We start from the raw sequence: 12196 nt of genomic DNA, 5'->3' as shown, positions 1-12196 counted from the left end.
ATTTCCTTAAAATAAATAGACATTTGTCATTATATGAGCTTTCTGCAACATTAGATGTGATTTTATGCTCAATTTCTGCTTTAATATTCCTTTAGTATCACTCAGTTATAAAATTAGTGAATTTTTTTTTTTTGAGATGGAGTCTCACTCTATTGCCCAGGCTGGAGCACGATCTCAGCTAATTGCAACCTCCACCTCCCAGGTTCAGGCGAGTCTCCTGCCTCAGGCTCCCGAGTAGCTGGGACTACAGGCGCATGCCACTATGCCCGGCTAATTTTTTTGTATTCTTAGTAGAGATGGGGTTTCACCAAAATTAGTGAAATTTTCACTATATACGCTTTCCAAATTTTCACTTTATTCATGAATTTAGCCCTTATTTAAAGACGACTCATACTTTTCAAAGGATAGTATATCTCATTTAAAAGTCTTAACAAACCACTGTTTTTATCAGCAGTATGGGTTCCATATTTTTGATGAGGAAACAGAAGCCCAAAGAGGAAACATGTTTTAACCAAGGTTATACAGCCAATCAGCAACAAAACTTGCCTTGGAACCTAGATCTATTTATCCTTAGCCAAGTGTCAAATTCTAAAAACACAGGGGATAGGAGTGTTCCTCTCTTAATACTTTTCCAAACCATATACAAGAAAAAGTAGAAGATAACGCCCCTTCAGTTTAAACATGAAGCACTGCTATGCCAAAATCCACCTTGGGATGACTCTGACAATTAGCTCATCTACTTCTGATGCCACAAATATCAACAAATAGAACTGGGAAAAGCAAATCTCATTAGGGGCCAAAACTACATTAAATAAGAAGGTGATTAGACATTTTTCTGAAGTGAGAAAATGACGTAAGAGTTCATTAGTTTAATTTTAAAAAACCAGGCCTATACAAAAGACAATTTCATATAATGTTTAAAAAGCAAATAACCTTCACAATTCTGAATAAATTTTTATCATGCCTGTTTTCAAATATAAACATCAGGCTGCTAAACAATCCTGAATAGAACGGGTTAGTTGCAGATCATTTGAACATCTTTGAACTTCGGCTTCATCCATATGAGAATAATTGTTCTTATCCTTTCTATCTCACAGTGATGAAAAGCAAATTAGATCATACAAGTGAGAACGCTTTGAAATTTATACCACCATGGAGCTGACTGACTTGCTTTAACAGTTAAAGTAAGTTCCAATATATTTTAAACCAGCCACAGTCATATATACATCAAGCTTACAGATTTTTATTAGTTTCAAACCTGGAATATTATTTATATTATCTCACATTCTAACAAGTTGGCTTATTAGCAAACTAATAAAATAAGTATCGCTTAATTTTAAAAAGACGTCTTAGGAAAAAGGAGAAACAATTACATTACCTGAGCCAGAACCTGATGTTGTCATATCATAAATTAAGTCTTTCAACGTAGTACCCTCTGAAATAAAAGGACGATCTAATGAAGGGTCCTCTTCATTTGGCACTCGATGGTGAATGACAGTGCGGTTGTGGCAGATATACACCATCAACATGAGTGAGATGCAGACAAAGCACACTGGTCCAGCAATGACAGCTGCCAGTTCCACGGGACCAAGGCCAGGTGATGACTTTACTGAAAAAGGGCCTTGAGTGAAATAAACATCAACAACAACAAAAACACTGTAGGTGGTAACCCCCATTTTCCTAATCCTACACAATTCCTGCAGCTGGCCACTGCCACCACATAGCCAAAGAGCCTCATTACAGCAGTTTATAGGGCTCAAACCCAGAACAAGTGAATCATTCAGTCTTCTCCTACTAGGCCTCCTTTCATGCACACCAGCTCTGTCAGCACCCACTTACTCCTTCTGCACTCTTCAGCCATCATTACAAGGCCAGCTGCTACCAATATCATAGTACCTTCCCCACTTATCACATCAGGTCAGTAATACCAATAACCTGTAACAATACCCATTAACGTCTCCTTAAAAATCATATATATTTTTAAAAGTGTGTTTGACTTGTCTTCTTGTTCCAAGGCCAGTACGTGCTCATAGCAGGAAAAACAAACAAAAATATCAAAACAAACAAACAAAAAAACACATACATCTTCATCACTCCCAAACAACTCACATTTTAGTATTTATATCTCCACCAATTTTTTTTTTGAGACAGAGTTTCATTCTTGTTGCCCAGGTTGGAGTATAGTGGTGTGATGTTGGCTCACTGCAACCTCCACCTCCCGGGTTCAAGCAATTCTCCTGCCTGAGCCTCTCAGGTAGCTGGGATTACAGGCATGTGCCACCTTACTTGGTTAATTTTTGTATCTTAGTAGAGACAGGTTTCACCATGTTGCTCAAGGCTAGTCTCGAACTCCTGACCTCAAGTGATTCACTCACTTTGGCTTCCCAAAGTGCTGGGATTACAGGCATGAGCCGTGCCCAGCCAATAGCTCCACCAGTTTTTTAAAGGCAGAACATATCTTTTTTTTTTTTTTTTTTAACAGAGTTTGCATACTTTTTATTCTATCTTAACCTCCTGAACTTTTAAGTCCAGATCATTTTCTTGTAACTTCCATTAATAATTAAAATTTTCTGGTTGTTTCAGAAAATTACAATTATTCTGACATTCATCCTGAGTCTTACTGGTTTACTACTTACCACCATTTCTTTCATACCACATCTTTCCCATTCTTGAGATCTTCAGTAGATTAATCTCTTATCATACAGAGTCCTATTTCTAGTAATTTCCTTCAGGAACAGTCCATGCGTCCTTGTACACTGAACTTGTGGCAAGAAGGCTGTTGCCTTTGTATATGAAAAATCTTGGCCTATTTAAAGAATTTTAGGTGACTACAAAAATGTTCCATTTGCCCTCTGATATTTAAGCAGAAAATCTGAACTTTTTTTTTTTTTTGCCTTTTATAGGTAACCAATGTTTATGTGTGTTAAATGCTTATATAATTCTTTTATTTTTGAAACTGATACTTTTTATTACATGTGTTTGGATTAATATTTTTTCATTAATTTTGCCTGGTATTCTGTCTTCTTTCTAGTCTCATGCCTTTTTCTGGAATTCTGATAATAAGCATATTGGATCATCTAAATCTGTTCCCTATATCTCTTAATATGCTCACCAACTGTCTTTTCTCTGAATTGTAACACAATTTCTTAAGCTTGTCCCAAACTTGACTATAAAATTATGGCATCCAGTCTGTTGTTCGCTCTCAATAGTGCATTTTTAAAAACATTCATCAGTTGGGCTTTTCTTCTGAAAGCAACCTTTAACAACTGTGAAATGTTCTCATTTCATAGTGAATAACTGAAAATAGACCCTGGACTGTTTGAAAGTTCCTCCCTATCATGCGGTAAACCTATTTCATAGGATGACATCTAATCTATCTAATTCAGACTACTTCTTTTGAGCTCCTAGCTCTTCACTGGTAATTTTTTGCTGTTTGCTTATCCTAGAGCTGGAAATGAGAAGTTTATATATGGTAATTAGAAACATGAGAAATGAGATGACTTCTTCACAAGGTTTTATAAATCTCTATTCAGATATTTCAAGCTCAAATGATGGAAATGGGAAATTCTGGAATTATCCTTTTCTTTGTCACATTATAACTGCAGATGCTTTCATCAAAGTCAAAGACATTGTAGTCTAACCAACCCTTACCACGGGAGAGCTGCATTATCATGCTGAACAGGTGGAGGACTGGCCTTTTCCTTCTGCGCTACAGCAGTGCTTCCTCCTTTAATTAGCACAAGGCCTGGACCAACTCTGAGTGGAAAGTGAGCAACTGTGTCTGCTGCTCTGAGCACTGAAGCCAGGTGCTTCCTAAAAGGGAACTGAGAGTTCGCCCCGTACCCTCACCTCACCCCCAATCCCTCGTCTAAGTTATTGGTCGGACTTTTCAATGACTAACCTTTCTTATTAGTTATTGATCCTATTCTTTACCAGTCTGGTGTCATCTGTACTGTAAATTGCAGAATTGCAGAAGTTCCTCACAAGTGTTGGCATGTGGGTGGCATTCTACCATTAATTCCACTAGTATTAACATAGGTTGCCCTCATTTTTATATTCCTTTGGGATCTGGGGAAAGAGGTAAGAGTTAAATACATGTGCTCAGACTTCCATATTAAACCGGAATCTTAAAATTAAAAAGTTTATTAAGCCTTCAAACTACTGGTTCTGCCAGGAAGTTTTATTTATTTACTTATTTAATTATCTTTTTTTTTTTTTGAGACAGAGCCTCACTCTGTCACCCAGGCTGGAGTGCAGTGGCACAATCTCAGCTCACTGCAACCTCTGCCTCCCGGGTTCAAAGATTCTTGTGCCTCAGCCACCCAAGTAGCTGGGATTACAAGCATGTGCCACCATGCCCAGCTAATTTTTGTGATTTTAGTAGAGATAGGGTTTTGCTATGTTGCCCAGGCTGGTCTCAAACTTCTGGCCTCAAGTGATCTGCCCACCTTAGGCTTTCCAAAGTGCTGGGATTACAGGCATGAGTCACCAGCCCCAGGAAATTTTAAATGTAAACTACAGGTGAAGGACCAAAATTCTAGAAATCATATATAATTAATTTATGCATAAAGATAATAAAACAAGCTGAGATTACAAAATGAAAACATCTAGACTACTTAGTGCTGCTCTGAATTACCACTCATTAAAAGACTGTTGACTACTTTAAAAGATAGAAGCATTATATAGGGAAGAAGAAATTCACTCTGAGAACAAAGTAGAGACAATCTGAAGATGTTGTTGGGGCTTTGTCAGAATTTGCTTTTATCTATCCTTTTAGGTATAACAGACCTCAGAGGAAGTCCACCCTGGAACAACCTTCTTAAACAACACACACCCAGGAGGCAGGATCTTGGCTACTCTTATAAGTCTGTAACAGTGGACAAGCCACTTCTTGCCTCTAAACGGAATGAGTTGGATTAGACAACTTCTATGATCCCTTCCAGTTCTAAAGTCACAGAGTGTGAAGAGTTTTTCTTGTAGTATCTAGGAAAAAAATTTTATAGAACAACTTACCAGTAGTTGGAAGTTCTATTTTATTGCAATGGTCCTGATTGCAGCAATATGTTGTAGTCACAGACCCAGTTTTTGAAGAGGGTGCACATACAAATGGCCTATCTCGAGGAATTAAGTCAATTTCAGCTATACACATGCTGTTGTGTATAACTTTGTCTGTGGTCTCTGTGACAGAGACAAAGCAGAGCCCATCTGTCACACAAGTAAAATTGTCTTTTGTACAGAGGTGGCAGAAACACTGTAATGCTGGAAAAAGAGAAAGATTCTATTAGAAAAAAATCTCAAGGTTAACAGTTTGAAATTATCCAATATTCACTCTAACAATACATTCTTGATCCTATTATCACACAACTTCTATGCACTGTTCAAAAAAACAACTATTCGTTGCTCTTAGAAATTTCAAATTATATTAAGAACCACACACATGTGGAAGCCCAAGGAAATGTAGTAACACTTGGATCCAGGTTTTTTCCTGAAGTTTTTTGCTTCCAAGTATAGAAAAATTTTGTTATGTTCAATTTCATCAAAGCAAGGCAAGCATTTGCCTTCCCATTAGAAACAAAGTACATTTAAATTTGTAATGGTTATACTTTTTTTTTGTTTTGTTTTGTTTTTAACCAGCCCCAAACTAAACATTCACATACTCCTCCTTTGAGAAGCAATGCGTGAAAACACTACCACCCATTAACTGTAGGCTTTCAGGGGCTTTCTGGGTAATGGAGTAACGGAAACAGATTTGTACTGAGCCAGACACTCCCTATTCCCCTTGGTGCAAACCCTAAAAAAGACATGTGTATTCTGGCCAGGACTGGGGCATTCTCTTAGTGAAGCAAAGCAGACTACACCCATAACAATACATACATGCTCCAACCACACAGGCAACCTAACTACAGAAATGATTGGCGGCAAAACACTAGCTTCATGCCCACTTGTATCTACTTGATCTTTACGGCTCAACCCCAGGAGTGACCTCTTGAGGAAAGTCTTCTAATTATCACCAACACCTTCTCATACACACAGATACACCTTCCACCATGCTCTCTGATGAAGTTAAGTGCTCTCCAAAACACACACTGCTTACCAGAATTGCTAGTTTTGTTTTTCTTTCTCCTATGAAACTGTAAACTCCTTGAGGCCAGATACCTGTATTAGTCATTCCTGTCAATCTGCCATCTAACACCATGCCTCATGCACAGCAGCATTCAAAAAATACTTGTTGAATCACAATGATAGAATTGGTGCATAATTTCACCATGGTCACATGAAACTGCAAAGCAGACATGTTCTTAAATCTAAACATTCCAATTACTTGTTAGCAAGGTAAAAAAAAAGTCTAAGTACATGGAATGGCCATCTATGACAAGAGCAGGGAGGTCCACTGTATCTAGAAAAGGAGTGGCTAGGCAGACAGGGGCAGGATAGATAGAGCTAACTCCCTGAACAGCTAACTTGCTGTACAAGAAAGGGTTAACTCAACAGGACTGAGTTACTCAAACCCTGCATATTCCCAAGACTTGTCTTCAAAACTAGCCTTGGCTGGCTCTTGGTAGATGAGTTCTGAACCTTTGGAATATTCTCCCTGATAAGATTTCTGTATGCCTGAGGCCTTGGGTCGCATGGTACCAATGCCATCAGACAGCTTATTCTAACAATGTGATTTACAGTGAACATCTATTACTTCTAGGGGCAGGGTAGGAAAAGTCTGAGGGGCTAAAGCCTGTCATGCAGGTGCTGCAAGCCTAAGTGACTGACCAACAGTAACAACCCTGGACACCAAGGCTCAAGTGAACTTCCCTGGTTGACAACTTCGTGCATGTTGTCACACATTGTTGTTGAATTAAGGCCATCTATGTTATGCCACTGGAATGGGACACCTGGAAACTTGTGCCTGAATTCTCCTAGACTTCACCCCAGGTGCCTTTTCCTTTTGCTGATGTTAATCTGTATGATTTTGCTGTAATTAACTATAACCACGACTCTAACAGCTTTTCTGAGTCTGTGAGACCTTCTGGCAAATCAAGTCTGAGCGTGGCCCTGCAGACTTCCAACTCACTTGCTAAACTCAAATTCAGGAATGTCAGGTTCTCCTCAAGTGGCTGTTTCTTGGTTGCCGGCTTAATTCACATACTTGTCTATTATCTTTACAGACCAGTAAAGTTTTACCTTAATCATTAAAAATGCTTTCTTTATTCATAGACAGGTCAGCTATTTGTTTCCTAAATATGAAAGAAACTCAAGAAAATTACAAGAAAGAGACACAATCGTGATATATATTTTTTTTCCTTTGAGACGGAGTCTCGCTCTTTAACCCAGGCTGGAGTGCAATGGAACGACCTCAGCTCACTGCAAGCTCCTCCTCCCAGGTTCATGCGATTCTCCTGCCTCAGTCTCCCTAGTAGCTGGGACGACAGGTGCCCCTCACCACACCCGGCTAATTTTTTAGTAGAGACGGGGTTTCACCGTGTTAGCCAGGATGGTCTCCATCTCTTGACCTCATGATCCTCCCGCCTCAGCCTCCCAAAGTGCTGGGATTACATGCATGAGCCACCACACCCAGCCTTGTAATACATTTAAAGACTGCTAAAAGAGATAGTAATTATTCATGACAATGTGTGATGGTGATGGCTGTCTGGGTATAATTTCCTAAGGAGGAATTCTGAACCAGGAATTCATGGACTGGCTTCAGAGGTACATGAATCCCATAAAACTATAAGCCAAATGTTATATGTATTTACATTTTCAAGGAAAAGCTTTCAAAATCACTCACAAAGGAGTCTGTGACCCACAAAGCACTAAAACTACCACCATAGGAGATTGTCATAATTCTCTCCTAAATCCTCTTTACTCATGATTAGTCATTCAACCCATATTTTCTAAGTATTACTTTCATCAGTTACTCTACCAAAAGCTTAGTACACAAAGATTAATAACTAATGCTCACAGCCCTTGAAGAGCTCCAATGACAAGTGAAGGAGAACACTGTAATACAATGTGGTAACCACTATATATAAAAAATATTGCCCTGAATACTCTCCCAGGTCTCAGATCACTGTGGCTCGCCTATGTTGATGAGATAAGGGCTAAACACCTAGTCTAACAAGACTTTTAGTTTGGGGTTCCAACTTACTTCTCACACGACAAATGCTATCTAGGGCCACACACCTCTCACCATTATAATAATCATGTCTTTCATGACCTTGGTCTTTACATATAACATCTCTCTGTCTAATTTAAACCTATCTTCTTATCTGACTCATCCTTTAAGACCCTATTTCAACAGGACCTTTTCCATGATGTGCTCTAAACCTTGCCCTTACCTTCACAATAATTGGTAGCTCCTTTCGATATGTTCCATAGTGCTCTTTGCATACCTTTAGAACAGCGCAAATCAATCTATTTACAGCTTGCTGTTAAAGTGTCTTTCATTGCCTTAGGAAGGGCCAAGCTTGTTTTGTTTTTCACATCTCTGAATCCTGGTTCCTTAGGTAGTGATCAGAAAAATACTTGCTAAAATAATGTTTCCCAAACATACTGGGAGAGAAAAGGATGTGTAAGTTGGGTACAAGTTTTGAAAAAATATTTTCATTTCAAAAGATAATCTAAAAACAAGAATAAACATTCAAGATCATGAGTAGCCACTGTCTCAACACTGGCACTAGGCTTTTACTGCTGCTGCTTCAGTTGTGTGAAGATCCCCTTCAGGCCAAATGTTCTTGCGGCACACTACACACAGCATAAGTTTCATAGTCATTGTAAAAGAAAGAGTAAAAAATAAAGGGAATTTGAATCGAGCACATGGCAATACAGGCATGGCATGCATATTCAAAAACCAATAGCCTAACAGCCAATACCATATTATGCACTTTATTATACGCAAGTGTTATATGGGTCCTGTATGTGTAGTACAATTTGCAAACATTTGTTAGCAGTAAATACAATTGTAGATATGTCATGTTTTTCCATTCTCATTTCCAGCAATAACTGGTTTAGAAAATCATGTAATGAAAATTTCAATAATGTCAAAATATTAACCTTATCTTCCAATGAACAAAATGGATGACATCTCAGTAAAACTTATAAGCCTGTATTTGAGGAATGCTTGCTGGCAGGTGTTTTGGTTAGGTATGATGTCTCCTCCCGAACTTACCAACAAGGCCTTGAAGTCATTAATACCCTCCTGCATAACATTACTGATGAGAAGAGGCACTACTCACAGCTTTTATTATCACTGAAGTTAAAATACAGAAACAGATTTAAAATGGAATTAGACCTAAAGCTATTTTTTTCTACTGAGAAACCTAAACATCATCTGTCACATGGAATAAATGTATTCATTTGAATTTTGTTTTTTTTTTTTTGTAGTTGTCTTTGTATTTAATTTGCAGATTTGGTTTATAGTGGTGTATGAGCCAAGAACATAAGGGTTTTATATCTAGTTTCATGTCTACAGAATTTAAGTAACATTATGAAAAATACACTCTGTACTTCTCCTTTCAAAGAGGTCATTACATTACGGTAAATTTGAAAAAGTCAGTGCTAAAGGGTTTCTCTTAACTAGTCTTTCAATAAGAAGAGGTCACTAGACAAATAAAAACACCACGATAACATAAAGCTTAACTAGGTAAATATTTCTCTCTCCAGGGAATTAAAAAATTCCATTTCACCACTTGAAATCAGTCTTGATTGACAAGACTGCTGTTATGTGATACGGCAAAATCATTTAGGGAAAAACTAAAACAGGAACTTAATTTTTTCCATGAACATATGAGTTTTAATTGCCATTTATTAAAAAAAAATTCAAATTTATTTTATTGATAGATTTGGCCCCTGGCTCCCCACCCGCCCCCCTTTTATTCAACTAGGTTTTTAATTTTTAAATGCATATACAGGGCAAAATTTCAATCTAAAAAATGTATACGATGACATCTCCTTCTACCAGTCCAAAGCCCAAGTTCTCCTCACTCCGCAACACATCACCTTGACTCTTTCATTTGATTCTGCAATTATTCACTAAGCATCTCTATATGCCAGGAACAGCGTGGGCTATGAGGTGTAGAGATGAATAAGACAAGGTATTAGAACTTGAGTAGTTCACTAGGGTGGAAGAGAAAGGCATTAAACAGATCATTAAAATCCTGAGTCCTGAGGAGAATGATCAAAGTGTTTCTACTCAGGTGTCGTAGAAGAGATTATCAAGAAAAGCTGCACCAGCATTCAAGTCAGAACTTGGAGAATATGTACAATTTGTTAGATAGATGAGGGTGAGAAAGCTTTCCTCACTGGGTTCTCTTTCTCAGCGGCAGGATTTCATCCTTAGTGGCTGGCATACCAAGTAAGATGATCAAATTTAAATTGTTCAAGATGCTAACCACTATGTTTTATTTCATCAGGAAAATGAACATAATACCTTTCTGACCTATTTCGTCACCTGATTGAGCTAATCAAATGAGATACTGTACATTATTAACACATTTGGAAACTAACATAAACGATTACATAAACACAAAATTATCCCATATGATAAATGGCATTGTTCCCATGTGGTTTTTATTCACAGCCACCAAAGGTAAACTTCTTCCCAAAAGGAGTGACAAAATTCCACTGTAGAATCCCAGACTAACAGAACCACATGAAACTTTGAATATCATCTAGGTAATTCAGTTCTGTCATTTTATTAATGAAGAAACCAAAACTTAAGAATACCAAAACAATTTAAAAAATTTTTTAAAGAAAACCAAAAAACCAAAATGATTTACACAAATATTCTACCCAGATTACAGGTAGATGTGAATCCTCACTATATTCTCACCAGCCCACAGGTAAAATCTATGCAACTATTCGCTGTACCACTATCCCCATGCTAAGTAACCCCAAACTTTAAAGACTCCCAGGTGGACCTGATATGGTTTAGACTCCTCCTACAGTTTTGAGTCTTCTGCTTGATAGCAAAAATAAGAGCCAAATCCCCTGTTTAGGACCTCTCTACTACACTGTCCAACTTTGCCCCCAATCTCTAACAGAGGGCACAGCTTTCTTAATTTTGAGATGCACATTTCTCTAAGTTTTACATTTCTAAAATCCGAATACAATTTACAACCAAAGTAAAAAGAAAACTTCGGCCTCCAGACTGAAAGGTTAAGACATGATGAGTTGTAACCTATGCATGTGCAAACTTGGCTATACACAGAAAATATTACAAATTGTGTATCCCTCATGCAAAATGCTCAGGACCAGAAGTGTTTTGGATTTAGGATTTTTTTCAGATTTTGGAATATTTGCATATACATAATGAGACATCTTGGGAATGGGACCCAAGTCTAAATATAAAATTCATTCATGTTTCATATATGCTTTACATATATAGCCCGAAGATAATTTAAAATAATATTTGAAATAATTTTGAGCATGAAACAAAGTTCACGTTAAGTACTTATGTGTAGAATTTTCCACTTGTGGCATCATGTTGGTGTGCTCAAAAGGTTTTGAATTTCAGATTGGGGTGTTTGACCTGTATTCATTTCACCATCACTGTAATTACTTGTCTTGATAGCTCCCTTGCAACTATACTTTAACTTAGGGTGAACAAGGATTTCACTATGATTCAGCACTAAAAGGAAAAGCTACTGTGTACACAGAAAATTATAGCAGAACCATGCCAGGAAATACAATTACAAGCAGTGAAATTTCCAAATATTGCAGAATAAATCAGAATTTTCAAAGTTTGCAGATGTTAGCATGGTGACATGTAGACGTCAAAGGAAGTGACATGAGGAAAAAGAGATGACAGAACCCTTGGGGTTATTATTCACGGTATTATAGTATCAGGGTAACAACTCTGGGGTAACATATCCCAAGTTGAGATCTTGGCTCTTGGGCCCAATATAAAGGATTTCCTTGGTTGCCTCATTTCAGTACGTCTCAAGGTCACACATGGAAGCACTATTACTTCTATCTACTGCCAGGGCTACCCAGGGTTAATTCACAAGCCCTATGTCTTGCTAGAAAAGCTGAGAGGTAAACAGCTGTGTGTAGTATTAATATATGGAACAGACATTTCTATCACCCTTGTTAAAGAAATAAAAATTAGCACCAGAAACCTTGTCTTCCCAGGCTTAGTGTGTCGTCATCTATACAACCTACTCACAGTCTTTTTATGCATATGTTTGAATACTCTTTCCTTTTT

General features: G+C 37.7%; 1 protein-coding gene across 2 annotated transcripts in view; it reads right to left on the bottom strand.

The window, feature by feature from the left end:
* The window catches only part of TGFBR1 (transforming growth factor, beta receptor 1), a 53706-nt gene that overhangs the window by 19960 nt on the left and 21550 nt on the right, over positions 1-12196 (bottom strand). Inside the window, exons 1-3 of one of the 2 annotated variants that reach the window (XM_011993765.1) lie at positions 6095-6181; positions 5014-5259; positions 1379-1609 (exon numbers count right to left, since the gene is read on the bottom strand). In XM_011993765.1, coding sequence (XP_011849155.1) covers positions 1379-1609; positions 5014-5149 — 367 coding nt within the window. In that variant the 5' untranslated portion in view covers positions 5150-5259; positions 6095-6181. Of the gene's footprint in view, positions 1-1378; positions 1610-5013; positions 5260-6094; positions 6182-12196 lie in introns of those variants that run through there. The other variant, XM_011993766.1, reaches the window with a different exon arrangement.

Source organism: Mandrillus leucophaeus, unplaced genomic scaffold, assembly GCF_000951045.1.
Source record: "Mandrillus leucophaeus isolate KB7577 unplaced genomic scaffold, Mleu.le_1.0 Scaffold433, whole genome shotgun sequence".
Classification (NCBI taxonomy): Eukaryota; Metazoa; Chordata; class Mammalia; order Primates; family Cercopithecidae; genus Mandrillus; species Mandrillus leucophaeus.
Note: the sequence above shows the minus strand (reverse complement) of the source record. Positions and strands in the feature narration are given on the sequence as shown.